General features: G+C 35.6%; 1 protein-coding gene across 2 annotated transcripts in view; it reads right to left on the bottom strand.

Annotated features, from left to right (window-relative positions):
• Positions 1-26839, bottom strand: part of Dock11 (dedicator of cytokinesis 11) — a 183688-nt gene that overhangs the window by 53842 nt on the left and 103007 nt on the right. The window contains exons 27-37 of one of the 2 annotated variants that reach the window (XM_047535641.1): positions 26035-26106; positions 24254-24400; positions 21065-21148; positions 19900-20011; positions 19366-19404; positions 17422-17600; positions 12225-12341; positions 9803-9878; positions 8850-8959; positions 6658-6769; positions 806-872 (exon numbers count right to left, since the gene is read on the bottom strand). In XM_047535641.1, coding sequence (XP_047391597.1) covers positions 806-872; positions 6658-6769; positions 8850-8959; positions 9803-9878; positions 12225-12341; positions 17422-17600; positions 19366-19404; positions 19900-20011; positions 21065-21148; positions 24254-24400; positions 26035-26106 — 1115 coding nt within the window. The remainder of the gene's footprint in view (positions 1-805; positions 873-6657; positions 6770-8849; positions 8960-9802; positions 9879-12224; positions 12342-17421; positions 17601-19365; positions 19405-19899; positions 20012-21064; positions 21149-24253; positions 24401-26034; positions 26107-26839) is intronic. The other variant, XM_047535642.1, reaches the window with a different exon arrangement.

Raw genomic sequence — 26839 nt, 5'->3', positions numbered from 1 at the left:
GTCTTGCTAAATTGCTGAGGCTGGCTTTGAACTTGTGGTCCTCCTGCCTCAGCCTCCCAAGCCACTGGGATTATAGGCATGCGCCACCAGGCCTGGCCCTTCTGCCTTTCTTGAAGCAAACCCCCAACATCAGACATTTTTGTTAATAAATATTTCAGTATAATTATAGCATTTTTCAAAAATTTTAACTGTTGTTTAGTCTGCAGACACTTTCTGCAAAATTTTGAGATTTTAATCAAGTAGTTATACGTTGATTTTTCTTTGCATTTTGCACATGCACATTAGAATCATGTGTTCCATTTATCTAAAAATTCTTGCATTTCATTCTATGTCTGATTTTTCTTTTAGCATTTAATAATGAAGTAAAAATAGTTAAGCATACAATATAAGACAATTTCCTATCTTCAGACTAGGTTTATCCAAGTGTCTTTATGAAGTGAGAATTATTCAGTTCTACATAAGAGTACAGATTCTAAATTCCAATCATTTAAGCTGCTCATTAAACCAGGATCTGCTACAAGTGAATGATGGAGGACAGCTGATAACACTTCTAGTTTTCCAGATCACAGAAAGGCAGGGCTGTGAAGACAGTCTATTATTAGCTAGTTTTCTGTAATATTGCAAGTATTCCCTCTTTATATGTTTTCTTCTAACTATGGGTAAAGAATGCCATCCTCTGCAGTTTCAAAATTATTTAATACTTTCTGTATTTTTAGCAAATAAGTTGTTAAAAATAGAAAAATGGCAATATTTAAACTCCCCCAAATAAGGAGAAAATTTATGAAAATAAATTGATGTAACTTACTCTAGAAGTATAAGAATGTTTATGAGTTCCTGAGGAGATACTTTATTCCAGTAAGTTAAGAGGGTATCTGAAAATGGAACAAATTGTTAGATCTTGAAATGAGAGGAAATAGCATAGTGAGATCCCCAAGTACCAATAATCCAGCTTCAGGGCTGGGGAGATAGCTCAGTTGGAAGAGTGCTTGCCTTGCAAGCACAAGGCTCTGAGTTCGATCCCCAGTACTGCAAAAAAAAAAAAAAAAAAAAATCCAGCCTCAACAAGCTATTAACTCACAATCTTGTTTCATCTATATACTCCTCTCCCTATCCACTGCTCAAAAGTTTTCTTTTGAATTAACTGCAAATATATCATTTAATCAGTGAGTATTTCAGCTTCCACACTCTACTTATTATTTTTTTTTTACTTTTGTGGTAGTACTGGGATTGAACCCAAGGACACTTTACCACTGCATTACATCCTTAGGCCTTTTTATTTATTGTGAGACAGGTTGTAGCTAACTTGCTCAGTTTGGCCTCCAGCTTGCCATCTTCCTTGCCTTAGCCTCCTGAGTTGCTGAATTACAAGCATGTGCTACCATACCCAGCTGTTCCCACACTTCCATTTATTTAGTTTGTAAATATTCTTTTGGATGGCTTATTTCAATCTCCACATTATCCCTGAAGACAGAGGAAGGGAAATTGTGTTTGTACTTTAGACCTAGGGTTTTTAATGACTCAAAATTTTATGCAAGATGGTGGGTATATGTGCCTTTTCCTGAAGAGAGGGGGCAGGAGACTTTACCTGCTACTCAAAAGACTCTGTGTACCCCAAAATCTAAGAGCTTCAAGTTTTATTTTCTTTGTCTCTATATTTGCCTATGAATTATAAATTCTAATGTTCTCTCTACTTATCTATCTAGCTTTGAAAAAACTATTTCAGATAGAAAAATCCCTTAAATCTATCACACATACTTCTTTTTTTTTTTGTGGTGCTGGGGATCGAACCCAGGGCCTTGTGCATGCAAGGCAAGCACTCTACCGACTGAGCTATCTCCCCAGCCCTACACACTTCTCTTTTTATACATTTTTCTTTACTTCCCCAACACACCAGATTCTTTCTAAAGAGAAATTTAAAATCTTGTCATTACTTAACTTTCCATTCCATTTTTATTCTACTCTGATATAGCTAATGGTGTCAGAAGACCCCCCCCTCTAAACATCAAAATTTTGTAGATATCACAAAAACTATGAAAATGACTCAATTTCCAACCCAGTTACAGTCTTCTGAAGATAGGGATAGAGGATGAGACAATGTTGGCTTTATGGAGGGGTGAAGGGGATTAGGGAGTTTGTGTACTTTTGACTTAGCTACTTCCAGTTGTTTTACAATACCGTGAATATTGATAGCTTTCAATGATTATAAAATATCAATCATCAGGATTAAAAAATGTTAAGAGTCAAATTCAATTTGTGTTAAAAATTAAGCTAGCAGTGACTTCCAGTCTGACCCCCCCCCCCGCCCCAATGCATTTTGGTATCTTTCTGTCCCAAGGAGCAAGGTCTTCCCCAGAATTCACTGGGTTTCCGGTCTCCGGTCGACTGCAGCCTGCCGCTCGCCATTTCGATGACATAGGCTCCCCTCTTCCGCACAGCAGCTTTTCCCAACAAAAATCCATTGGGCCTACTTCCTAGAAAAACTCTGGTATGTTCGATTCACCCCTGATACCCACTCCGCCCACCTGTGCCCTAAATCAGCTTTTTAGAAGGTCTGTAAGGGGTGGAAGTGCCGATTTTTGTGGCGTCACTAGTCAGTCACTCCTCCGCCATTTTCTAAGCTTCTCTGTGAAGCCACTGGGACCTTTTCAGTTATTACCAATCTGTGAAACACGATGCAGGCAGGCAACACGGGTGGAGAAGAGTGGAGAAAGGATAGGAAATCTTCAGAAAAAGATAAAGTGCACCTTAGTGTATGTGACTTATCATCCGATGAATTTAAAAAGACATGGTTAACCCTAAAAGAGCTCCATGATAAAGAACTGTATCGTTTACAGACAAAATTAACAAATATGAGGAAATCACAAGTAGCAGATGGAAGGCGATCACGCTCCAAGGCCCGAATTAGAGAGTTGACAGAACAGCATGACATCCTCAATAATACCATTCATGACTTGCGAGACCAGTTAAATGCAAAAACATGTGACCGCTGTTTAATAAATGAAGCATATAGGAATACACTGCAGCAAGAATTTAACAATATGCAACAACAAAATCTTAGGTTTATTGCTGAACTCAATGCAGAAACCAAAAAATTAAGAGAAGAAAATAAAAGACTTTCTGCAACAGTAAAATCGAGCCAGCCAAAGATTCATATTTCTTTTTCTGACAGTGATGACGACGATTTCATTCCTTGTACTCAAAAGACTAAACCAGTTTTTTCAGTCAGGGAGCCTACACAGTTAACTCAGGTGCATGTTCCTGTAAGATCAGTAAAGAAACCACATAAGGAACAGATGAAACCTATAACTAAAGTGGAACTGGAACAAAGTCCAAAGTTTCCAATTCCATTTGGTAGTCAAGACCTCTTTGAAGTTCCAGAGACCTCTTTTGAGAAAACTCCCTCTAATGATAGCAAGCCTACCACACAAGGAGGCACTGCATACCTGAAGTCATTTTCAGGTTTTCCTTTAACATCTACATTTGATTCTCAAAAGAGGGATGGATTTCAAGGTGACACAAGCTTTCCTGAAAATAAAGTTGGCCAGCCAAAAAGGAAACATGAAACAAGTGTCACAAAAATGGTCTCCACACAAAACCGTGAAAGCAAGATTAGATTCTCTTGGAGCCTTTCCAGTGTTTCCTCAAGAGAAAGTGCACCTACTCAGATAGTATCTGAAACTTCAGAGGAGAATATGCCTGGTTATGATAGAAGTGTGCTTGCCCCTTTTATACAGAAAAAGGAAACACTCGCCTTGAATGTATTTCCTTTTGACTATACTTCAAAATCTAGTGGGAAAAAAAGATCAGCATTTGGTCTTCCTTGTTACAATATTGGCTTTTCAGGAAGAGATGGTAGTACCGAGATGCCTTCCTGTGAACAAGCTGCTCAGAAGAATACTAATGAATCTACATGTGCAGGGTATGGCACAGTTAAGCCTCAAACTGATTCCGAGAGTGCCCTTTTGGGGCCTACACTTAAAAGAAAAGCCAAGATACAGTTAGAAAAAAAGAAGTAAATTCCCTTCATCTTCTTTCTCAAAGCAAATTTTTCAAGAGGACAGACTTCCTGTCAATTCAGACCGTGTAACTGATAACTACTGACTCTTGATTTCTTTCTTCTAGATCTGATAAACCAGTTAAGACCTGAAAATGTTTGGCAAATGACTCTAAGACTTTGAAATAGTTAATTACTGTCAGTTAATAAAATATAGCTTAAAATATAGAGCGAAATTGATTCTTCAGAATTCCTCTACTTCCATATGAAAATGTACAGGCAATTCATCCTTTTGTTGATGTTAAAGTTGCAACTGTTTATGACACATTAAAAAAAGGAAAGCCAAAAGAGACCATGAAGGGTGTGGACTCAATAAGAGCTCAACATTTAAATGCATATAGAATAACTAAAATATTTACTGAACAAGAAAAGGTGACTACAATGAACCATTGAAAAGGATCCAGAAGCATTTTTCAGAATAAAATGGACATGACTTTACAGATAAACAGCATGACATTATATCATACAAAGGATAAAGAGGACATAGGACAGAGATTGTATATAAGCTATTGAAAATGTACTTTTTGAAACTCAAAAGGCAAGAACAGAAGAAAGAAAAACCTAATTAACAAAGACCAAATATTTGGCAGACCGCAAGCAAGATCAACACTTACAAGAAGAGGAACTATAAAGGTTACAAGAAATAAAACGGTCATGGGTTAACCCATGACATTAAAAAAAAAAGCCAGCCAGAGACTTGTCCCTGGTTAGCATAATATGCATGGTGTGTGTGTATACTGGAGTGGAGGAGGGGAGAACTCCACAGTCTCTCCTTTCTCTGTTCATTTTTTCTCTCTCTTTCACCCTCTCCCTCTCTCTATCCCTCTCCCTCTCTCCCTTTCCCCCTCTCCCTCTCCCTCCCCCCCCCCGTCACTCTCTGTCACTCTCCCATTGCTTGCTTTGGGCTGTAGTGGTAACCAGACATTTTATTTTTCAGTTCTTTTTTCATATTATCACTTGGGTGTCTTTAAAAAAAGTACTGAGAAAATTAATTTACTATAAAATTACCATTTAAAGAGTCTACAATACAGTAGTTTATAATATATTCAGAGTTGTGAAACCATCACAAATGTGATCAAATATTTTAGAACATTCTTGTGTATAAAGAGAAATTCCATAAGCATCAGCAATTTCCATATTCTTCCATTTTTAATCTTGTGGGAAGACAAAAACTGTAGGTTGTGATTTTATCCATTATCTCTTAAAATGAAATACCACTGGTAGTAAAAATTCTCTCCCTTTAACTTGTTTCTTTCCCAAAACTTGGACATCTATCACATAGCTTCAATATAATTTCTTGACTTTTTACTTTTACAATTTAGTACATTACTTAAGCTTAAAGATTATTACTTATTTTATCAATGTAATTACAATTTATTATTCAAATCGAGCTAATGGTTTTAATGTTTCTCTAGCTAGTTGATTATCAATTTATTTAATGTCTTTTATTTGCATTACTGGAGATTTAAACTAGGGTATTTTATGTATTTCATCCTGCATTGTTACAAAAATTATTTAAAGCAGCTAATAGCTACTAAAATTTTTTAAAACTAAAAATAAGCTGGGAATGTAACTCAGTGGCAGAGTTCATGTTTAGCATGCATGAGGCCCTGGGTTCAAATCCCCAGCACCACAAATTATTTTTTCCAAATATGAGCTAAGGGTTTCACTCAGTGGTGAAGCACTTACTAACATGTGCAAAGTCCTGGGTTTGAACCTCAGCAAAAGGAAAGAATATTAAAAAATAAAAAATATAAAAAAAAACAAAAATAGAAAATAACCATATGGTGATCTGAACCAGGTGTCTTGTTTTCTTTTAGATTTATTGTTTACATATTTATGAGGCACCATGTGATATTTCAATATATGTATGCACTGTGTAGTGCTTAACCCAGGTGGCTTTTATGTTTTTCATTCTTGTGTACTTTTTTTAATACAAAAACATTGAGAAAAGGAAGAAGAGGTGGGGAGTTGTGTAAATATATGTGGCATTTGAGAATAAGATAATATGAATTTACTTGCAGAGGACATGCAGTTTATAAAATTCCTTTGGTTGTGTTCCATCATATAGAATATAAGGAGAAACTGGTAACATAAGTAAATAATATAGTGTCCATCAAGAAGAAAAGCAGTCTAACAACCTGATACCAGACAATACCAGACGGTGATACTACAAAGATAACGGTGGCATTCCTACCTTCAGAAAACCCTTCGTGTCTTTTTGTTTCGATTTTTCAAATCCTGGGTCAAATAAAAGCTAAAGTGTTAAGTATTCATTGTGTTTATTATTAATTCATTCCTGTTATATTGGTCATTTAATGAATTATATACGCTGAATGAAAAATGTTTAGCTCTTCTAAAAACATTACAGCATTTTATAAGTTAATTTATAAAATTATTTTTAAATTATTTCAAGGAATCAAACCTATAAGATTAAAAAACTTATTCTGAGGTACACTTTAAGATCAGAATCTACAAAGATCTGTTTCTCTTTCTTTCTCGTTCTCTCTCCAGTGCTAGGTAATCATTCTACCACTGAGCTGTATCACCATCCCCAAAGTTCTATTTCTTACATGCCTGTGCTCAGTACACTGGTAACTCACCTTCAGAAATCATTTTTACTATATATAAGTAGCACATCAAGAGGCTTCTGATTTCATACTGGTCTAGACGGTTATACTGAGATATACTATTCCTTGTAGAACTCTGTCGGGTCTGTAATATAAAGATAGGGTATTGTGAAACAATAAATCATAATTTCCCATGGGTTTAAGCTTAATAACTATTTTTATCACTAGTTGTATTTGGGCAAATTCTAAACCTAAAACAATATATATCATACCTGACAGGTAAACGGGCTGAATCTTTTTTAATAGAGTACCTAGTAAAATCACTGGAAATTATCTTGGGGTCTTCATAAAGATAGTCTGAATACTACATATGTTTCATTCTCATATGCTTGTGTTTTGGTAGCAACACTTAAAAATAATCTATGTGGCTTTTTGAGGAAAAATAGCTTATATGAAAGACTCATTTAAGGTATATGAAAACAAACATTTTAAACTTTAATTTGAACTTTTATTTAGAGTTTATTAAAACCCAACCTTCAATTATTGTTCAGAAAATCTATCTAAAAGATGGGTTTGTGATATTATGACAAGATACTACACTAATGAGGACCTACTAATACTTCAAATTTAGAGCCTCTACAAAGTAGTGATTATTCTGCTACTTAATGACATCTGTTAAAATTATCAGAAGTTAAACATGACAAAAATCTGCTTTATTGGAGGATTTTTGTGAATGAGTAACAATAATCTCCTAAATAATTTACCCTTGTTGAAAACCAATACTTTGGGCTAGGAATGTAGCTCAGTTGGTAGAGTGCTTGCCTTGCAAGCACAAGGCCCTTGGTTCAATTCCCAGCACCACAAAAAAAAAAAAAGAAATAAAGAAAACCAATACTTTTAGTGGAGCTAAACAGGATACTCATTCACTAGGGTAGAATTTACTAAGGAAGAACCTTCATTTGGAACATAACAGACCTAAATGCTGATTGCTTATTAGCTATGACTAATAGCAAGTCATTTAACTGCTCTGACTTGTATTTCCCTTCCCTCTAACCATGTCTGCTGTCATAATTCTAAATAGTGTGATATAGGACCCATTTTGAATAAGTTACTGTTACTCAAAGGCTCAAGGTAGTCCAGTGGTTATCAAAGGATGCTTACCAACCAGCAGTATCAGCATCACCCAGGAACTCAAGAGATATAAATTAGTAGGCCCTGTGCCAGACCTATTGAAATTCACTCTGGGGATAAGTTCCAGCCATCCATTTTTATTATTTTGTCCATGTGATTCTGATACATACTTAAGAACATAATATAGGAGATAAAGAGATGGATTTAAAAGTCTGAATTTGGGTATGGTCCTGCCATAGTTGTGTGGTTGTTCTAAATCACAATCTCAGTTTTCATTTGTAAAAGATTTTGAGCATATTGTTTTTATGGACACTTCCAACTCTACTTTTATGATTCTATGATTTTACATAGCAATGAAGCAAAACTTTACTGGTCTGAAATGCAGTCTCTGACTCAAGGCAGACACAATTCATATTTTAATGTTAGACTTGAAACAACTTGATGGAAGAGTTGGAAGACATATTCCAATTAAGTGATGCTAGGGGTTAGACCATCAATTTGGCAACCTAAATTTATTTCTCTCAAGTTAATGTCATTATTACAAAGAAATGAAAGCCTGAATCAATCCTGTTAGTATGTGCTTTGTTTTAAATGATAAGGCACATTAGATATAATAAACTTGAACCTTCCCTCTCTGAAACAGGTTACAGTGTGCTATGGTGAAATTCAGGGTTAGAATGCTTAAATATGAATTCTTTATTCCCATCAAATAGCTTGAAATATTCAAGTAAGCCAATTGTGATGGTACATGCCTGCAGTCTCTGTTGCTTGGGAGACTGAGGTGGGATGATATCTTGCTTGATCTCAGAGTTTGAGGTCAGCTTGGGCAATATAAACCACATCTCAAAAATATAAATAAATAAGTAAATAAATAAATAAAATAAATAAGAAAACCTCACACTATTTTTTTAACAAGATATTCAAGTAGCCATTGCCAGGGTAGAAAGGGATTGCTAAAATATCCAAGAATTATGGGATGCTTTTTGCAGACTTAGGTTAAACAACAGGAGAGTAGAGAGCAGCATATTTACATAAAAAGAAACACTAGTAGCCTAACAAACCACTAGGGTTATTCTATATACTTAGGTTCTTACATTTTCACCAGTGTTGCTCTGATCTGGAAATCCTGTTGCTCCTTCTGGGATAAGAGAACCCCTTGAATCTTCCCTCTTAATTCCATGTCCATTTTGAAAAGATCCATAGGCTGGGGGAAAAGGCCAAGTTCTTGTTAGCAATTGGAGGAACCACTGAGTATATTTTTAAAATAAGTATTAGATAAACTTAAGTAAATATATACTATAGGGACTAGATCTTGGTTATCTAAAATGTGAAATTTATATATTACATCAAAACACCAGAAGAAAGTAAAGATTAAACAATTTATTCTTTACCTCTCAAAACACTTTGCTGGGGCTGGGGAGATAGCTCAGTCGGTAGAGTGCTTGCCTTGTAAGCACAAGGCCCTGGGTTCTATCCCCAGCACTCAAAAAAACAAAAAAAACAAAACAACACTTTGCTATGTATGAAACTACAAGTAATACCTTGGAAGTCATAAAATAAAGCCATGTAACTTGAGGAACACTCTTATAGGAAAGAAAACTTGGGCCCAGAAAAGGGTAGTATCTTGCCCCAAATTGGTGACAGATAATAGGATGGGAAACGAGTGTTTTTCTCATTATCTTCTATTTTCTTAAGTATATTGAGCAACATTTTAAACAAACTTAGACAACTGAGGCAAAGAAATGTGGTTGCAAGTATGAGTCAGATTTTTAATTCAACTTTAGTAGAGATCATGATATTATAATTTTGTTATGAAATATTTCAAAAATATAGAAGTACAGTGTACATTGTTTTTCCACTTTTTAATTGGTACATTATAATTATACATAATAATGTGATTCATTAAGCCATTTGTATATGCACATAAATAATTTGATTAATCTCATTCCCTAGTAACATTTCCTTTTCCTCCCCTTACCCCTCTCCTATGAGGTAATTTCAAACACTTAGTGATATATGAGTTTTAAATGAATAATTTAAAAATTACCAGTGTCTTTGTCAGTATTCAGACTCCCTCTATTTGTAGGTGAAGTAAAGCCACATGGAAACTCATCCCTGGATGCCTGTAACAGAACATGATGCCTGTATTATTAAACAAATTTGTTCACTAGCATGAGAAATCTGAATTAACAGAATAAGATGACACCCAGATTTTAAACAAAGCTCACTGTGAAATCTAAATCAAGTACTATATTTAGGTGACTCTCTCTAAAAAAGGTCTACTAGCATAGTATTATAACTATGACCTCTGGCCAAGTGATATAACTTTAGATGGCTGTAACTGGAACAATATTATAATCATGGTTCAGCACTCTTTCTGGGAGCCAGGGGCAATGCTAGAAGTAGGGATGTGGCCAGAACCTTGAAGTTAAATTGAGCTGCAAAAGAAAGAAGAGATGAATGAAATGTTTCCAAATATCAGTGTTCAATGTATATGGAATGAACACAAGCATGTATAGTGTTTGTGAAGAAAGACCAGCCTGATACCCAGGTAGGTGATATAGCAAACACATTCAGCTAATTGACAAGTGCCACAAGCAAGAAAGCAAGCAAGCAAGCCATCAGGCAAACTTAAAAGTGGCTTTCTCATGAACCTAGGGCAGGTTTAACAAATTATCTGGGGAATTTCACTAGGAAAATTTCCAGAGTAAGTTGTGAAGGACAGTTTAACCTACCAGCCAATAAAATGACAGGTACAAAGTGCAAAGGTGATCATGAGCCATAAAGAACATGGAAAGGAGCAGGAGTTAATAGTTTCACTGGGCAGACTAATATAAAATGTATAATTCTATACAAAGATCTATCTATCTATCTATCTATCTATCTATCTATCTATCTATCTATCTATCTGGCACTGGGGTTTGCACCCATGGGCACTCTACCACTGAGCTATATTCCCAGCCCTTCTTATTTTTTTTTATTTTGAGAAAACATTTTACTAAATTGCAGAGACTGGCCTCAACCTTGTGTTCCTCTTGGCTTAGCCTTTCAAGTGGCTGGTATTACAGGCATGCACCATTGTGCCAAGCTAACACCATCTTTTAAAAGTTTTTAAATCATTCTTATTATTTTTTTGTGGTATGGGGGAATTAAACCCAGGGTCTCAGGCATAGTAGGCAAGTGCTCTACCACTGAACTAATCCCCAGCCCCTAACACCATACTGTAATAGGGTCATTAGTAAATTGGAAAACTTGAAGAGGAGTAAGAAATTCAAGGATTTGAAATGAAAAATGATGAAATGGAAATACTTAGCATAGAGAAAAATTTAGAAGGGACTTGTAGAAGGGATAGCTTGTGGAGGTGGGAACAGATTTGTGCTATGTGTCTCTAGAAAACAAAACTAGGACCAGTGAAGAGAAACCTTTTTAGGTCTTATGTAAGAAGGAATGCTTTAATTATTATAATAGTAAGATGTTGTTTTGCCAAATAGGAGGCTGACTACCTCCAAAGTGCCTTCTTTATTTGCGGGGAGAGGGTACTGGGGATTGAACCCAGGGCCACAACCACTGAGACACATCCCTGGTCCTTTTTTGTTTTTGTATTTTTAAATTTAGAGACAGGGTCTTGCTGAGTTGCTTACAGTCTCACTAGATTGCTGAGGCCAGCTCTGAACTTGGAATCCTCCTGCCTCAGCTTCCCAAGCCACTAGTATTACAGGAGTGCACCACTGTGCCTAGCCAAAGTTCCTTATTTTTAAGGTAGATAAAAATAAAGCACAAACCAATTGTGATAAACTAAAAGAGACTACCAAGGGAAGGCAGAAGCAAAGGACATAATACGGTTTAACCCCCAGTGTTCTAGAAGTGAAGAAACTTTTTTTTTCTTTTTGGCTAGGGGGAATTGAATCCAGGGGTGCTTAAGCACTAAGACACATTCCCCAGCGTTTTTATTTTGAGACAACTTCTCACTAACTTGCTTAGGGCCTGGCTAAGTCGATGAGGCCAGCCTTGAACTTGTGATCCTCCTGCCTCAGCCTCCTAAATTGCTGGGATTATACAGGAGTGTGCCACTGCGAACAGCTTTTTATTCAGTTTTCAAGTCGAATAAATATATCAAGGTATATTAACAAAAAATATTAAGAACAAAACACTGGCGACAAGGGATTCTTTTGAACCTTGTTATTCCAAGTGTGATCCTTGGATCAGAGGCAGCCAAAAGCTTGTTAGAAACCAGACTGTCAAGCCCCACCCAAGAACTACTGAATTAGAATCTGTTTTACAGAAATCCCCAGGTGATTCAAATGCAAACTAAAGTTTGAGAAGCATTGCTCTAGGGAAAAGGTATAGATGTGAAAATGAAATAAAATGTGAACTCTTAAAATTGAGATCATATGTCCAGTATATAACCTCAGTTCCATATGCATTTAGTAAAAGAGAATAAAACTCCAACAGAAGGTGCAAATACTTACGGAATTAGGCACTGCGGCACAAGAATACAAAGTATCTCGACCTGCTAGTCGCTGTATATTTTCCAAAAGTAGTCCAACAAATGGGAGGTACAATTGTGCTATTTTGGCTTGTTGGTTCTGAAACACAATTAACAAAAGTTTAACTGGTGCATAACATGTATGTGTTAGAAGTAAACAATTGGCTCCATATATCCACTTAAAAGAATATAAGTGGACTAACATTCCTAACAATTTAGTGAAGCATGAATTACCCCAGAACTTTGTTGGCATTTGGATCTAATTACAATAGAAAGTCAAATCATATCCCTCAAATAAAATTACAAAAAGTAAAATGTTGTATTTACTAGAAGTCGACCCATAAAGCATATAATACTAATCCTGTTCTTTTTGTCTGTCTCGTTCACTGCTTCATCTTTAGTGCCTGGGCCCATAGTAGATAGTCAATACACATTAGCTGAATGAATAAAAAAATGGAAGAAGTGAAAAACAGTGAATTACTGTATTGATTCAAGAAACACTTTTTGCTTTGATTAAAACTGTAATTACAATAATCTGATCTTGGTGCCATAGGAAATAAGAATATTTAGGATACTGACATATCTGTAAATAAGTAAATAAAGCTGGCTACTAACACTCAACCAATTTGTTGCCTCTTATACAAATATTCTTATTATTTTCCTCAGCTACAGACATTTCTCACTGGATATGTACAAATGTTCAGATCAGAGAAAACAATGGTGGTGATAGCATAAGAGTTCCCCTCTGTATTTCAGGACTTTGGGAAATTTGGAGCTTTGATAAGGCCACGAGGGCAAAATGATCAACCTAGAGACTATAGAAGACCAATAGTATCTCACTTGTTTGAGTTTCATTTCATTTTTTTTTTTTTTGGCACTGGGAATTGAATGCATGGATTTTCTACCACTGAGCTACATCCCATCCCTTTTATTTTTTTTTATGAGACAGGGTTTCACAAAGTGGCTGAGGGTCTCACTAAATTCCTGAGGTCGGCCTCCAACTTTCCATCTTCCTGCCTCAGCATCTGGGTTGCTGGGATTACAGGTGCATACACTGCACCAGGCTGTGATTATTCTTGAGGTTGAACAATTTTTCGTATGTTAACTGGTTGTTTGCACTTTTTTTGTGAATTTCATGAACCCATCTTAACAGACTTCTAACATAGCACCCTATCAATAATAGTCTCTCTCACCAGAAGATTCTGATTCAGTAGGTCTGGGCTGCCCCAGATGATGTTGATGTGCATCAACCACTAAGATGTGCATCAAGAACTTATTATAGTAGTCTAACATCCTGCCTAAGGCAGGGATGGTCCTTACATGCAATCCAACAATGGTTAGTTGGTAAAACTTACTAAAAATCCTAGACCTTTGAAGATAGGGGGAAAACCCATTTTACATAGTGACCTTTTAAATATTTGGAAACAGTTACCATGCATCCATCTTTTAAAAATGTTTTTAGTTGTCAATGGGTCTATTTATTTATTTATTTACTTACTTACTTATTTATTTACATGTGATGCTGAGTATCAAACCCAGTGCCTCACAATGCCAGGCAAGCACTCTACCACTGAGCCACAACTCCAGCACCCCCATGCATCCATCTTAATTCATTCTTTTTTTTATTAGAAGTTTGTTTTATTCATCTTAATTCATTCTTAACAAGGCTGAATAGCCTTCATTACTTCCCTTTTTCCATGTCTATGGTTTTGAGATTTTTCAGCTTGATGACTACCCTTCTTTTTCTAATTTTTCAGTGTCCCATCTGAGATTTGAGAGGCAGTATAGCTAGCAGTTAGGAGTGCAAGTTTTGGAATTAGACATGAGCGAACCTCAGATCTATAACTGGCTACTTTTTTTTGTGTGTGTAATCATACGTTTACATAGGGCAATGATGTTTGATTCATTATTTTATTACTGGCTACTTAATGTGTTTTTTTTTTCTTTTCTTACTGGGGATTGAACCCAGGGACACTTAACCACTGAGCCATACACCCAGACCTTTTTATGTTTTATTTTTGAGACAGGGTCTAGCTGAGTTGCTTAGGGCCTCACTAATTTGCTGAGGTTGGCCTTGAACTCACAATTCTCCTGCCTCAGCACATGGCAAGTCCTCAATAAAGTTTAGCTGCTATTGTTAACATTATAGCTTCTAGATAGGAATATGATTTAGTTCTGAGAGTAATATCTAGGGAAAGAGATAGTAATAATATTCCCAGGTGAGCAGAAATACAGGAAAACATACAGTCATTGTAAAGTATATTAAGTTTTACCTGCATTAAAGACAGAAAACACTGTAATAATCTATTAATAGATAAATACAAGGTATAGCCCTGTGATGAAATACTATGCAACTATTCTTTTAAAAATGTGGTAGATCTAATCTTTAGGATGTATTGCTGAGTGAAAAAGAAAAATGCATGATGGTTTCTATTACATATTATGTGTGTACATATTTATCATAAGGCTTGTTCACATATAAAGTAAAAGTATACATAAGACTGATAACAGTAGTTGTTTTGAAAGAGATGAATTGGAGTAGGGAGCTAAGGAATGGGACAGAGGCATTTTGATTTTTATTTTTTGCAATATATGTGGATTACTTTTTAAAGAAAGGGAAAAAAGGATTTGCCCACAGCCCAACAAGAAGTAAAAATTCCAATTCTCTTAGGTGTTAACATCATTTATAGTGGGTACAGGAAATACACAGACAGTAGAACAAATGTCAGACTTCAGACGTTGTTGTTAAAAGGAAAGATGTCTCCTGGTAATTAGAACAAGTTAAGAGATCTCTCCAGGCAGTTCATGAGTAAACTGGGGGACCAATAATATCTCCAGAATTTCATTAGAGTAGGGGCTGAGGAGTGTAAATGTGGTTAAAAAGGGTGGGGGATGACTAGGAAGTCAAATCTCAAAACAGGCTCTCCATAGGATGCGTTATTTCTTCAAACCTAAATATGTATTATTTGGGGTCACTCTAAAGGACTTGATGAAAACTATGGAGACATTCTACTCCTTCTTCCCAACCCCCCCTTGGCATCATCAAGAATGAGGAACATGTTTCATATAAATGTATTTGACAAATGACCTCTTATCCAGGTTGCCTGTAAACTCTTTGCACCAAACAGTACAAAGACATTTTAAATTCTCATCCAACACAGTATAATTGAAGCTTTTGTAAACTAGGTCCATAAAGCAAAGTTCTCTATAATCCTATAATCCATCCCCCTCCCTCCTTCTTTCCTTCCTTCATTTTTTAAAAATTCTTTTGGTGCCAGGGATTGAACCCAGGGTCTCACATGTTAGGCAAGCACTCTACCACTAAGCTATATCATCAGCCATGCCTTCTTTAAAATGTTATTTTGAGACATGGTCTTGCTTTGCCCAGGCTGGCCTCAAACTTGTGATCCTCTTGCCTCAACCTCCCAAGTGACCTCAGTTGGGTGTATAGTTGAGTGCATCTTGCCCAGCCCCTATACTCATTTAATGCCTGGATAAGCTTCTAAACAAAGAAAGGGCTTTAGAAGTCACTGAATGAGTAATGAAGCTTCCTATACCAAGCTTTCCCTTAGTCTAAAACCTCAAACAGTAATATTGTCTAATTAGATAACAATAGCTCTGTATATGTTTATATATGCATGCACATACTTTTTAAATTTTGAGAGCAGTAAAATGTCCAACTTTGTGTTATAAAATATTTAAATTCTACCTCTATGTAAGACATTGATGAAATCCTATATTCATTCACTTTCATCTAAAGAAGCACTGGAGAAAAATACAACTTCCTGCTTTGGAGAGGGTAAATTCATTTTGTATTTTTCCTGTGAATCATTTAGAAATCAGAGCTAAATACACTTTCTTCCTCATTGCATTTGATCCTTTTCCCCACTACTTGGGACACATAGCAGTTAAACAGAGTCCTGGAATAACTGGTATCTTTAAAGGTATGACCAAGTTTGGTTGCACTGAAAGACTTTTAGGATATCTTTCAATCTGGATATATTATAACAATCAATTTACACTAAACCAATATCAACATTAACAAAAAATATAATGGCATATAGTAGCGCAGACTGCTATAGTGGGGGTATGTTTTTATAGTTATAATGTAACAAACATAATACTAGCTGCAGTAAGCAATAAATTAAATCTTAAAGTTAAGGAGTTAATGTACTTTAGGACAGAATCATGTAAAATATAACAAGATTTGTGAGTTAAAAAAATCTTGGTAATTAAAAAAACATGTGTGAATGTCAGCAGCAAGCATTTTCTAAAGGACAAATGGCAATACTATTGAAAAAGAATAAAATCCATCTCCAAGTCAGCTTTCCAAAATAATTACAATAATAAATTACTCCATGATTTTGTTTATATTTGAATATGAAAATAAATAGACAAATTATTTAACAGTATGATGTTTCCATGAGCCATTTGATACCAGGGAAGTAATTTAGGTCATTCCAAATCCAAATAGTTTGCAATCTATTTTGTTAAACCCATAAAATTGAACATCAATAAAATTATTTTATATATGTTAAAGGTGCAGGAAAAAGCAACCATAGCTGTGGTTTTAACACCAAGACAATGTGTAATTTATGGAAAGTTTATATCTATACCCACAGCTATTGATAGTAACTCCCATCACATATTTTTCAGGAAGAAAAACTTCATCTAACATATTTTATATATGATATAGTTAACATGTCTTATTATTAACCACTTAATCAACAAAATATTAAGGGATATATATGTATATATATTTAAGTGTGAATATTAAGGTAAATAACTGACAGAATATATGGCTTCATATCTGTGTTTTTAAAAAATTATTCATAATTAGTTTATGTAATAAATCTTATTCTTTAAATATGATAAAAGGATATGAGGGTCTGGGGACACATAGCTCAGTAGTAGAGTACATTTTTAGTATGTGCAAGACACTGGACTCAATCCCCAGCACCAAAAACACATATTTATGATTTGGGAAACCACTATTTTTCTTTAACAGTTACCTAAACACTATCTTTTAAATCTAATGACTCCAAATGGAAACAAAACTTATTTGTAAATATACATTTCCATTAATGCTCATATTGTGCTCCTTACTATAAACTTCATCTTGAATGAAAAGTGTCAGAAATTTACTAATGTGATACTGAAGATTGTATGGACATTCTTACCTTGTGCTGGTATCTAGTGTCAAATGCATGCTTTATCAAAAGATTCTTTATGACAGATATAGCTGTATATCTGATCTCATAATTATCTTGAAGAGCAATGGAGGTTTCCCTCAGAAGTAGACCAACCAAGAAGTGATGCTTGCAATACTCATCTGATAAACTGTATTCAAGATTTGAATCTGCAGTACAATAAAATTTATAATCTTTTTATAAAAATATTCAAAAATTACTATACAATTAAAATACTGTAATTAACATCATAATTTGTGATCATGCTAGCAAGAACTATAGTTTTATTATTAATGAATCTGAGCAATGTTTTATCATATGGAATGAGCATGCAAAATTTTACAAGATGGGAACACTTCTAATTAGGGCTAGATGGTAACTTCAATGATTATTTCAGTCAGCAAGAAAGTCTTGAGATATTTTTACCCTATTCTTTTAAACTCTTGGAATTCTTAGAATCAAACCTAGAGTGAAAAATTCTATATTTGGCAATGTCTCAGTTCATTTCTTTATATCTGAAGAGATTTCGTTACAAGTATAAGCTCAAATAATTCTATACAACCATGATGGACTTACTTATCCATTCATACTTGTAAAGTGGGAAAAGGAAGAGAAACTAAGAATTGAATTATTCTGACAGTCTTATGTACTGACTGCTTTAATAACCATTTAATGTTGACCTGAATATATACATGGAATACAAAACAATAAGTAAAATGGCCTCATCTTAGTCTAATTCACACAAATACGAATCTTTCATTTCATAAAATCACCACTTTAAACTCTGCCTTTCACTACTTTTTAGATCCAAAGTTTAGTTTAGATCACAGATGTCAATGTCCTAGTTTGAGCTTGCCTTATAACAATTCAGAGGGGATTGTGATCAAGATTAGTAATTTCCACAGTAAATTTTTACTTTTTTTTTTTTTTTTAGAGAAAGAGAGAGAGGGTGGGTCTTGCTATAGCCTGAGCTGGCCTTAACTTGCAAACCTCCCTCAGCCTGTCATGTAGCTAGAATACAGGGGTATATGCCACCATGACTGGCTTGCTACTATTTTCAATTCCTCTTCCCTACCACTTAATTTAGTTTAACCAGATAGCTATAGGACATGTCTTCCATTTCTTTTTGTGCCTCTTCAGAACTGAAAACAAAGCAATGTATCTAGTATGTCTTAATAAATGTTGTGAGTAGTCCAATATAACCTGAATCCTGATTATCTGTCCACCCCTTCTTTTCCCTGACATCCTCAGAGACATTAATAAATAGTGGGGGAAGTATGTGAGCTATATTTGCTCAGAATGTAATAAGGTGGTGCTTGGATGCTTTGAAAATACTTTCTCCATCTTCACTGACTGTATTTCCATCACAAAAACCCCTGGGTAGAAGACCAAGGCAGATGATTTTCTTCCTGCATTGGTCATGCTCTTTTGTGAATGCCAATCACTTTCTATGTACAAGAGCCAGTATGGACTAACCAAGGTGACCTTATCTGGGTAGATTATGCAAATAGTAATGGTTTTTTTTTTACTTCAGTGATTTGAATAAATCCAATCATGTGTTTTTAACCATACCTTCCAAACTGTGGCCAAGTAAGCTATTAAACAGGGTCAGAGAAAAGGAGGCAAGCCTGGGAGCGGTAGCACACACTTGAAGAATATACACCTCCGCTCATTCCTTGCTGCCATATTGGCTGGCAACAGGAACTTGGTTTCTGAAGGCAGATACCTGAAAGCTGATTCATTTTTCAACACACAAGCACACTTTAAAAGTAAACAAGCACACCACCTTTTACACTTTACGGGTACAATTAAAGGTCCATTTTGGCTAGGGAGGATTTGAACAGCAAACAAAGCCCCCATCCATCTTAGCCATTCATCAAGTCAATTTTGTTTAAAAACAGCAAACTACTTTAGAGTGAACCGAGTTAAACCTACCTACTGAAGTCAAACGGTCCACCGCAAATGAAAAAAAATCTAATTAATATATGAAAAGAAAAGGGACAAATAAAAAACACAGTAACATAAGAATAGTGCTACACAACAAAGCATTCAATAAAACTAGCAATGGAGATTAAAACTGATGGCATTTCATAAATTCAGTACATGTTACCATTTTACTCTGCCTTTATATTTCTTTTTCAATGCTTCCAGCAAAAATGTATTAATATATTTTTTCTTTATTTAGTCTCAAATAAGATTCTAAACACTTTTATAGAGAGCAATTTTACTAGCATCTGACATCTGTGTTTATGCAGCAATCTATGTAACACACAAAATATCTTCATACAATGAATACTGCCACTGATACTATGAAGAAAATGCAAAATACCATTAATGGACCTAGCTTCTGATAGTAACAATTTTGACGATACCATCAAGTTCACTGGTTTAGTTAGAAAACATTGTACTACACTAGAACTAGCAAAAAAGTTAAAAAAAATTCAAATGATGGAAAATGCAAATATATACCTTGAACTCGCTGCAGTTTGGGTTTTGCAAATGCCATTGGCAAGTTCAGAGGAATGTAATGTTCATGATTGCAAATTGTTTGTAGAAATTCAAATTTGTATTCAGCCAGAACCTAAATAAAAAATAGTTATACATTAAGTCATCTTTTGAAGGCATTACTATTTTGATACTTTATTATCGCACAATAATTTTCACAACAGAACTCTTTACTATTTTAAACCATCTTAGATACAACCTGTTCAGGAGAGAGTTAACGTAACAAGCCTGAGACTGTTATCTTTAAAAATGCCTGTTGCAAGGTTGATATTGGCTAGCATATGGGAAATTGGATTTTGACATGTTCCCTATGTGATAAGGTTGCATCTTCGGTGCCAGTCTGCTTAGGTTATTTGTACAAACTGATTTATGGTCAACACCTGTTTTTCTTTCCTTTCTGGGAGTCTGGAATTTTGACTGGTTTCCAGTACATGAGCAGCCCCCCAATAAAACTCCTACACTGAGTCTCAAATGGGAATCCCTGAACAGAAATATTGTACACATATGGCTCCATTTCACAGTTAGAAGACATGTACTCTGTATGACCCTTCACAGGATGTAGAGAGTTCAGGTAGCCTTCAAGGGGAGTGGCCACAGGCTCCAACTGATGTCCATTTTTCCTTTCTTGATCCAGAAGAGTATCTTTATGGTGCTACTACAATGACTATTAGCCAGGAATACCATTATATGTTGAGTTTTGCCAGTGAATTGCTGAACATATGGGTGGTTTGAGGGACCTTCAAAACACTATCCAATATTCCCTTTGAGGTCCACCAGTACTTAAAGTACCTAAATGAAAACAGCAGTTCCAAATCCTCCAGAAGAACTGGGCATGGTAATGCATGCCTATAATCCTAGCAGCTCTGGAGACTGAGGCAGGAGGAGTATGAATTCAAAGCCAGCCTCAGCAACTTAGTGAGGCCCTAAGCAACTCAGTGAGATCCTGTATTTAAAGAAAATATTTAAAAAAGGGCTGGGGATGTTGCTCAGTGGTTAAGCGCCCCTGAGTTCAGTACACAGTACCCACCCCCCCAAAATAAGCACAAATCCTTCAGAAGAGAGTAAGGATCACCCCTGGTCTCATGCTGTAATGTCTGACACCTACAAAAATTAAGTCCTTATAACTTACCTTAGGATCTTTGGGGCTGAAGCCAGATATATAATCATTGATCAAATTGAAAACAAATCCTCTATCCATTAGTGTCAAACAGCGCTATAGAAACCAAAACAAAAGGAATGATTAGTTATGTGATTCTAAAAGTCTGTTAAGCATAATTTTTAAATGTTTTATAAATTTGTTTTACACTAAAGGAATGACATTTTCATGTTTATAGATAATAGACTAAAGGCTCTCAGAGCTTGAGGTGACCTTTAGGTAAAAGGTAAAAGGCAAAGTGACTTATCACTGGAATTGAGGCTTAAGGGCCTTGACTACACAATTTCCAAAACAAGATATATAGATGGATAGGGATATATAGATACAAAGAGATAAACACAAATATGTATATACACATATCCACCCACACATACATGTATATATACACAGGCACCTGTGATCTAATTGGCTCCATGGCCTTATTCTGGTCAACATTCAAAGCCCAAAGGGAAGTACAGGGTAGACAGTAAGATTGAAAGTAGAGTTTGCCCTTGTAAACAATTCAGACCAAAAGGGAAGATATTCTGTGTGTCCTGTGAAGTCTTAGTTCATTAAAGCAGTCTTCTTCTGTCATGGCCCTAATAGTGCTTTATATATCCCATCATTCTCCAGGTTAAGGCTCCATTACCCAGCAACTGAACACATGCAGTTAGCCTCCTAACCAGTCTTCAGACCCCTCATTTCTCCATCCAGCTAATTGCTTCCATATTAATCTCTAAGTTCTAGCCTTAATTATGTCACCTATCTGCCCAAAGGTTTGCAACAATTCCCTATTACCTCTGATGTAATTTCAAACTCCTTAACTTGACCTTCAAGGACACTTGTAATCTTGTCCCAACTTAGTTATACAGCTTTATCTTCCAGTAAAGCTCTTTGACTTATTATCCCCTCAAGATGCACTGGGTATTCCAACCTCTGACTCTATCCTTGCTTTTATTTAATCCTTCCCATTTTTTAAAGGTTCTCATGAAATCCCATCTTCCTCAACTACCTTGGTCCACAGATCTCTTTAAATGCTATGGTCTATACCAGACTGTATTTTACTTAATATTTTCCTATGTTCTCACTTAGATAAGAACTATCCCTTTTTCCCTTATATTCTCCAGTGTCTAGAATATCCCTGTGAAATACAAAGAACTCAGTATTTGATTAATCAGTCACATGCTTCTCACATCATATCCTTCCTCTCTACTTCCTATGACACTGTCCCATGTGAGACCTTTGTCACTTCCTAGATTACTGAGCTAGACCTACACCCATTAACTCATTCATCCAACAAATATGCAGAGGAACTACTGTGTTCAGGAAAATGTATTATGTTCTAGAGACATACACAGTTGAATAAAACATGTTCCTTATTGTTGCCCAATGGCAAAAAAAGAAACCTAAAATACAGCACAGTAAGAAGTGCCAGAGAAGTCCATAAAGGATGGGTGAACAACAGAAGGGGTGATCAATGCTGCATGGGGATGTTAGGAGGGAACTGAGCTTATAAGATGAGTTAAACTCTGCCAGGCAGACTTTTTCTCACTTCATTCATTATGCCAGCAATAATATTATCCTTAAAAAAAAATTTGGTGTTTCTGCACTGCATATGTATCAAAACTCCAATTCCTTAACCTGACATTCAAGGCCTTCCATGATCTGCCACTAGCTAGCCTTTCTAGTTCTTTCTCCACACATCTTAAATTCACTGAACAATGGCTTTCTCTAGTTCCTGAACACTCATATCTCATCTTTGCTCAAGGATCCTCTACCTGCAACACCCTTAACTCTGTCTCGGGGAGTTCTGAACTATGCTTCTTGTCTCTGTTCATGCTACCTGGTCATATCCCTCCTTTTCTCATTCTTCTATAGCATTTTGTTTAGGTTTTGTATATGCACATGAATATGACTAGAGATAGCATGATACATCTTTGAATCCTCACACAGAATACAAAAATGTTTGTTGACTTGAATTAAGTAAATAATGCTATTAAACCACCAATGTTCTGTTCCCTTTATATAGTAAACTTCGAATATAAATTCCAGGGAAGAAACTAAGATTTCGCACTTCAAATAATCCCATCCTTATTTTATTTTAAAAGACATGTAAATGTTTACTTTTTTGGCACAATGTTGGGGATTGAACTCAGGGTCTCCTGATGCTAGGCAAGTACTCCACCACTGAGCCACATCTCCAGCCCTGATGTTTACTTTGTAATATATAAAAAAATTTATGTAATAGGGTTACAACTTTACTAATTCTGGCAAAGAGAACTATTATGTTAGAAAAGAATACTCTGAGTCAGGTATGGTGGCAAGTGCCCTATATACTCAGCTCCTGGGGAGGCTGAGGCAGCAGGGTCACTAGAGACCAGGAGTTCAGGGACACCCTGGCAGTATAATGGGAGCTCATGTTAAAAAAATCATATCATGGACATCTGAAACCTAGTTTTGACTTCTCAATTTAAAAGACATAATTATATGTTAGACACTAAAACTCCTTGGACAGATTATGGACTAGGAAGTTCTTAATATAAGGCTAATACATGACAAAAAGCTACAAGGAGAGGAGGAGTAGAAAGAAGAAAGTCAAAACTAAGTGTATTACAAATCCTTGACTATCCTCAGTGACAACCAAGTACTGTCACCTCCTTCATAAAACAAATTCAGCTTAGCATTATTCCTTATATATGCCAATAACAAAACATGACAAATATGAATATACTATTTTTAAAAACAGTAACAGGGATTTGGGGTATTTATCCAACAAAATAACCCCACTGAACCAAAATTAACAATTTTCATTTACCTGTATTAGCAACATGTAGACTATGGTAACATCACTGAATAGGTTGCAACTTTTGAACTAAAAGGTTTATAGCAACCTAGAAGACGTGTGCTCCATGTAACAACATTTAAATTAAAATACGTCTAAAAATCCTGATAAATAAGCAAAACTTGTCTTCTGGCTTCTGATTTACTTAAGTAGGTATTTTAGTGAGGTGGGGGAAGGAATCAAACTTGGCTGAATTGACCCATCGAGTCAGTCAAAAGTGTTACTCCAATAGCCTTATAAAGACAGCTGAGTGGCTAGAAAGTGGGCAATTTTTTCCTTTGGCTTTCAAGACCCAATAGTGACAAAAGTTCCTTACCACATTCTGGCTACCTTTAACTCACCTTCAGGAAGCTAGCCAAACTATAATTCACATTTCTGGACTCATCAGGAATCTCTGCATAGCGAATAGTCACATGGGGAATTATTGCAAGCAACAACGAATGTAAGACATGATGATATGCCTCAGGAAATCTCTGGCCTCTGGGAAGCTTAAATTAAATAGACGTAGAAAAAGTCAGAGTTCCAAAAGGTCTAAATCAATGGCTGCTTTTACTTTCAGGCACATTCTACATATAAATGTTTTTGAACTGAAGTATAATTTTTATTCCATCTCAAAAATGACATCACTAGTTCAATGTATATTTTACTCTAGAGCCTTATAGGAACTATCTGATCCTCTAATAATATAATTGACCACAATTATCAGTAAGAATGGGTTATTCTGACCCAATTTGGGAACGTTCCCAAAATGCAGACACATAAATTTTTCATTCCATTTTTTCCTAGCATACAAAGTAAGAATCAGTCTCAGTTTCAGTAAACTCACTCTCTGAAAGTTCTGATAAAAATAACCATAAGACAAGGTGTTTTTTTGGGGGGGTGGTGCTGGAAACTGAATCCAGATTTTCCTACGAGCTGCATCCCCATCCCTTTATATATTTTTTGAAATTTTGAGACAGGGTCTTGCTAATTTGCTGAGTCTGGCCTCAAACTTAAGAGTTCTCCAGCCTCAGCCTCCTGAGTCACTGAAATCATAGGCATGTACCACTGTGCTCAGCATGAGTGTATGTTTATTTCCCAAGTCTTAACTTTATGTTCTTATAATTAAGAAAAGTTCTTTGTATAGGTTGAACATCCCTAATCCAGAAGTCTGACATCTAAAATGTTCCAAAAATCCACAACTTTTTGAGTATCAACATAACACCACAAGAGATAAATTCCACACCTGATATTATGTGATGGGTCAAAGTCAAAACATAGGTACAAATATAAAATAACCTTGGATTATGTACACAAGGTATATATGAAACGTAAATGTGTTTACACTTGGGTCTCACCCCCAGGATATCTCATTTTATACACATATATGTAAATATTCTAATATCTGGAAAAAAAATCACACTTCCAATCCCAAGCATTTCAGGTAAGACATTTTCAACCTGTACATTTAAAACAACTTTTCAAAACAAGTAAATGTACACACCATATTCAGGAAAACACCTATTGTATAAAGTTTTTTTTTCTTTATAAAAACTCTGTATATGCCTTAAGCCTTTCAAAAACAAATGTTCTGTCTGATGTGGTATTTGTTCTTCTTCCAAGTGAATCTTTTCATCATAGACATTTTAAAATCACAAGACAAAGGCAAGGCTTCAAAGGTAAAGAGTTTTATGTAGTAAATAACTATAGGAAAGAATCTATGTGGAAGACTGACTTCACATTGGACTTGAGAACATATGAACACTGAGATCTCAGATTTATGTGATACATTCAATTTTTGTAGGCAATGTGGAAAAATTGAACATCTCAGAGTCCTTTGATATAAAATGGCATTTTCATGTCACTGCTATCTATAAGATTAGCTTGTTTTGTTTTATTTATACATATACATATATGTATATTTTGGGGCGGGTACCAGGGATTGAACCTAGAGGTGCTTTTACCACTGAGCCAGCAAAACAGGGTCTCCCTGAGTTGCTTAGAACCTTGCTAAGTTGCTGAGGCTGACTTTGAACTCACAATCCTCCTACCTCAAACTCCCAAGCCATTATTCTTACGAATAAGCACAACTCTTAATTATCAATTAAAAAGAAAATAAAACAAAAAAATTGAGCATACTTACCTTAATTTTATTCTCTTCCAACAAGTATGTGGCCATTGACTTTGCAATTATTTCAAAGAAAAACCATGAGTACTAAAATAAAAAAAAATTAACATTTACCCAAATCCTTGAAGCTTAGTAGGGTTTGACAATCAATATGGATCTTGACTCCAAACTTTATTAACATTTTCAAGAGATTCCAATTCACTATCAATGTCTCACAGAATACCTTCGAACTGTTTTAGCAAAAGATACTATAGTACCTGAAGGAAAGTGATGTGCAAAGTTAGGATGGGAATGAATGTATGTCCTGAGGAGGGAGGAGAATTTTAATACTGACATTGTTTTGAATTGCCCATAGCTGGAGATAAGTGTAAACCAACTTCTGGTTTGTTCTGCTATTACTTTTAAATGCTCTATAGAAAATGAATCTTATTATAGTCTGCACTCAGTGGGGGAACCCAAGCCTGAACTTGGTACCACAACTGGTGCAACCTAAGCGTCCGGTGTAATTGCCAATATTGTGTCATTTAAGGGGTAGAGAGAAGACTCAAGCAGGTGTATCCCAAGATACCTAAAGTTCTACAGTTAAGAAATGACTAGTAATAATGAGCTGGATTTACTCAGTGCCTACTATGAACTACTTATAACTTGGAAATGAGGAACTGGAGTCTCAGAGATGCTAAATAACTGGCCCCAGATCCCAGAACTATACTGTAACAGATGCAGGATTCTAACCCATATACATCTCTCTGGTTCTAAATTTGTTCTATTATACATTTGACTGAGGGCATAGTATGGGAAGGAAAGGTACAGAAGGCTCTGT

The sequence above is a fragment of the Sciurus carolinensis genome, chromosome X (assembly GCF_902686445.1).
Source record: "Sciurus carolinensis chromosome X, mSciCar1.2, whole genome shotgun sequence".
Lineage (NCBI taxonomy): Eukaryota > Metazoa > Chordata > Mammalia > Rodentia > Sciuridae > Sciurus > Sciurus carolinensis.
Note: the sequence above shows the minus strand (reverse complement) of the source record. Positions and strands in the feature narration are given on the sequence as shown.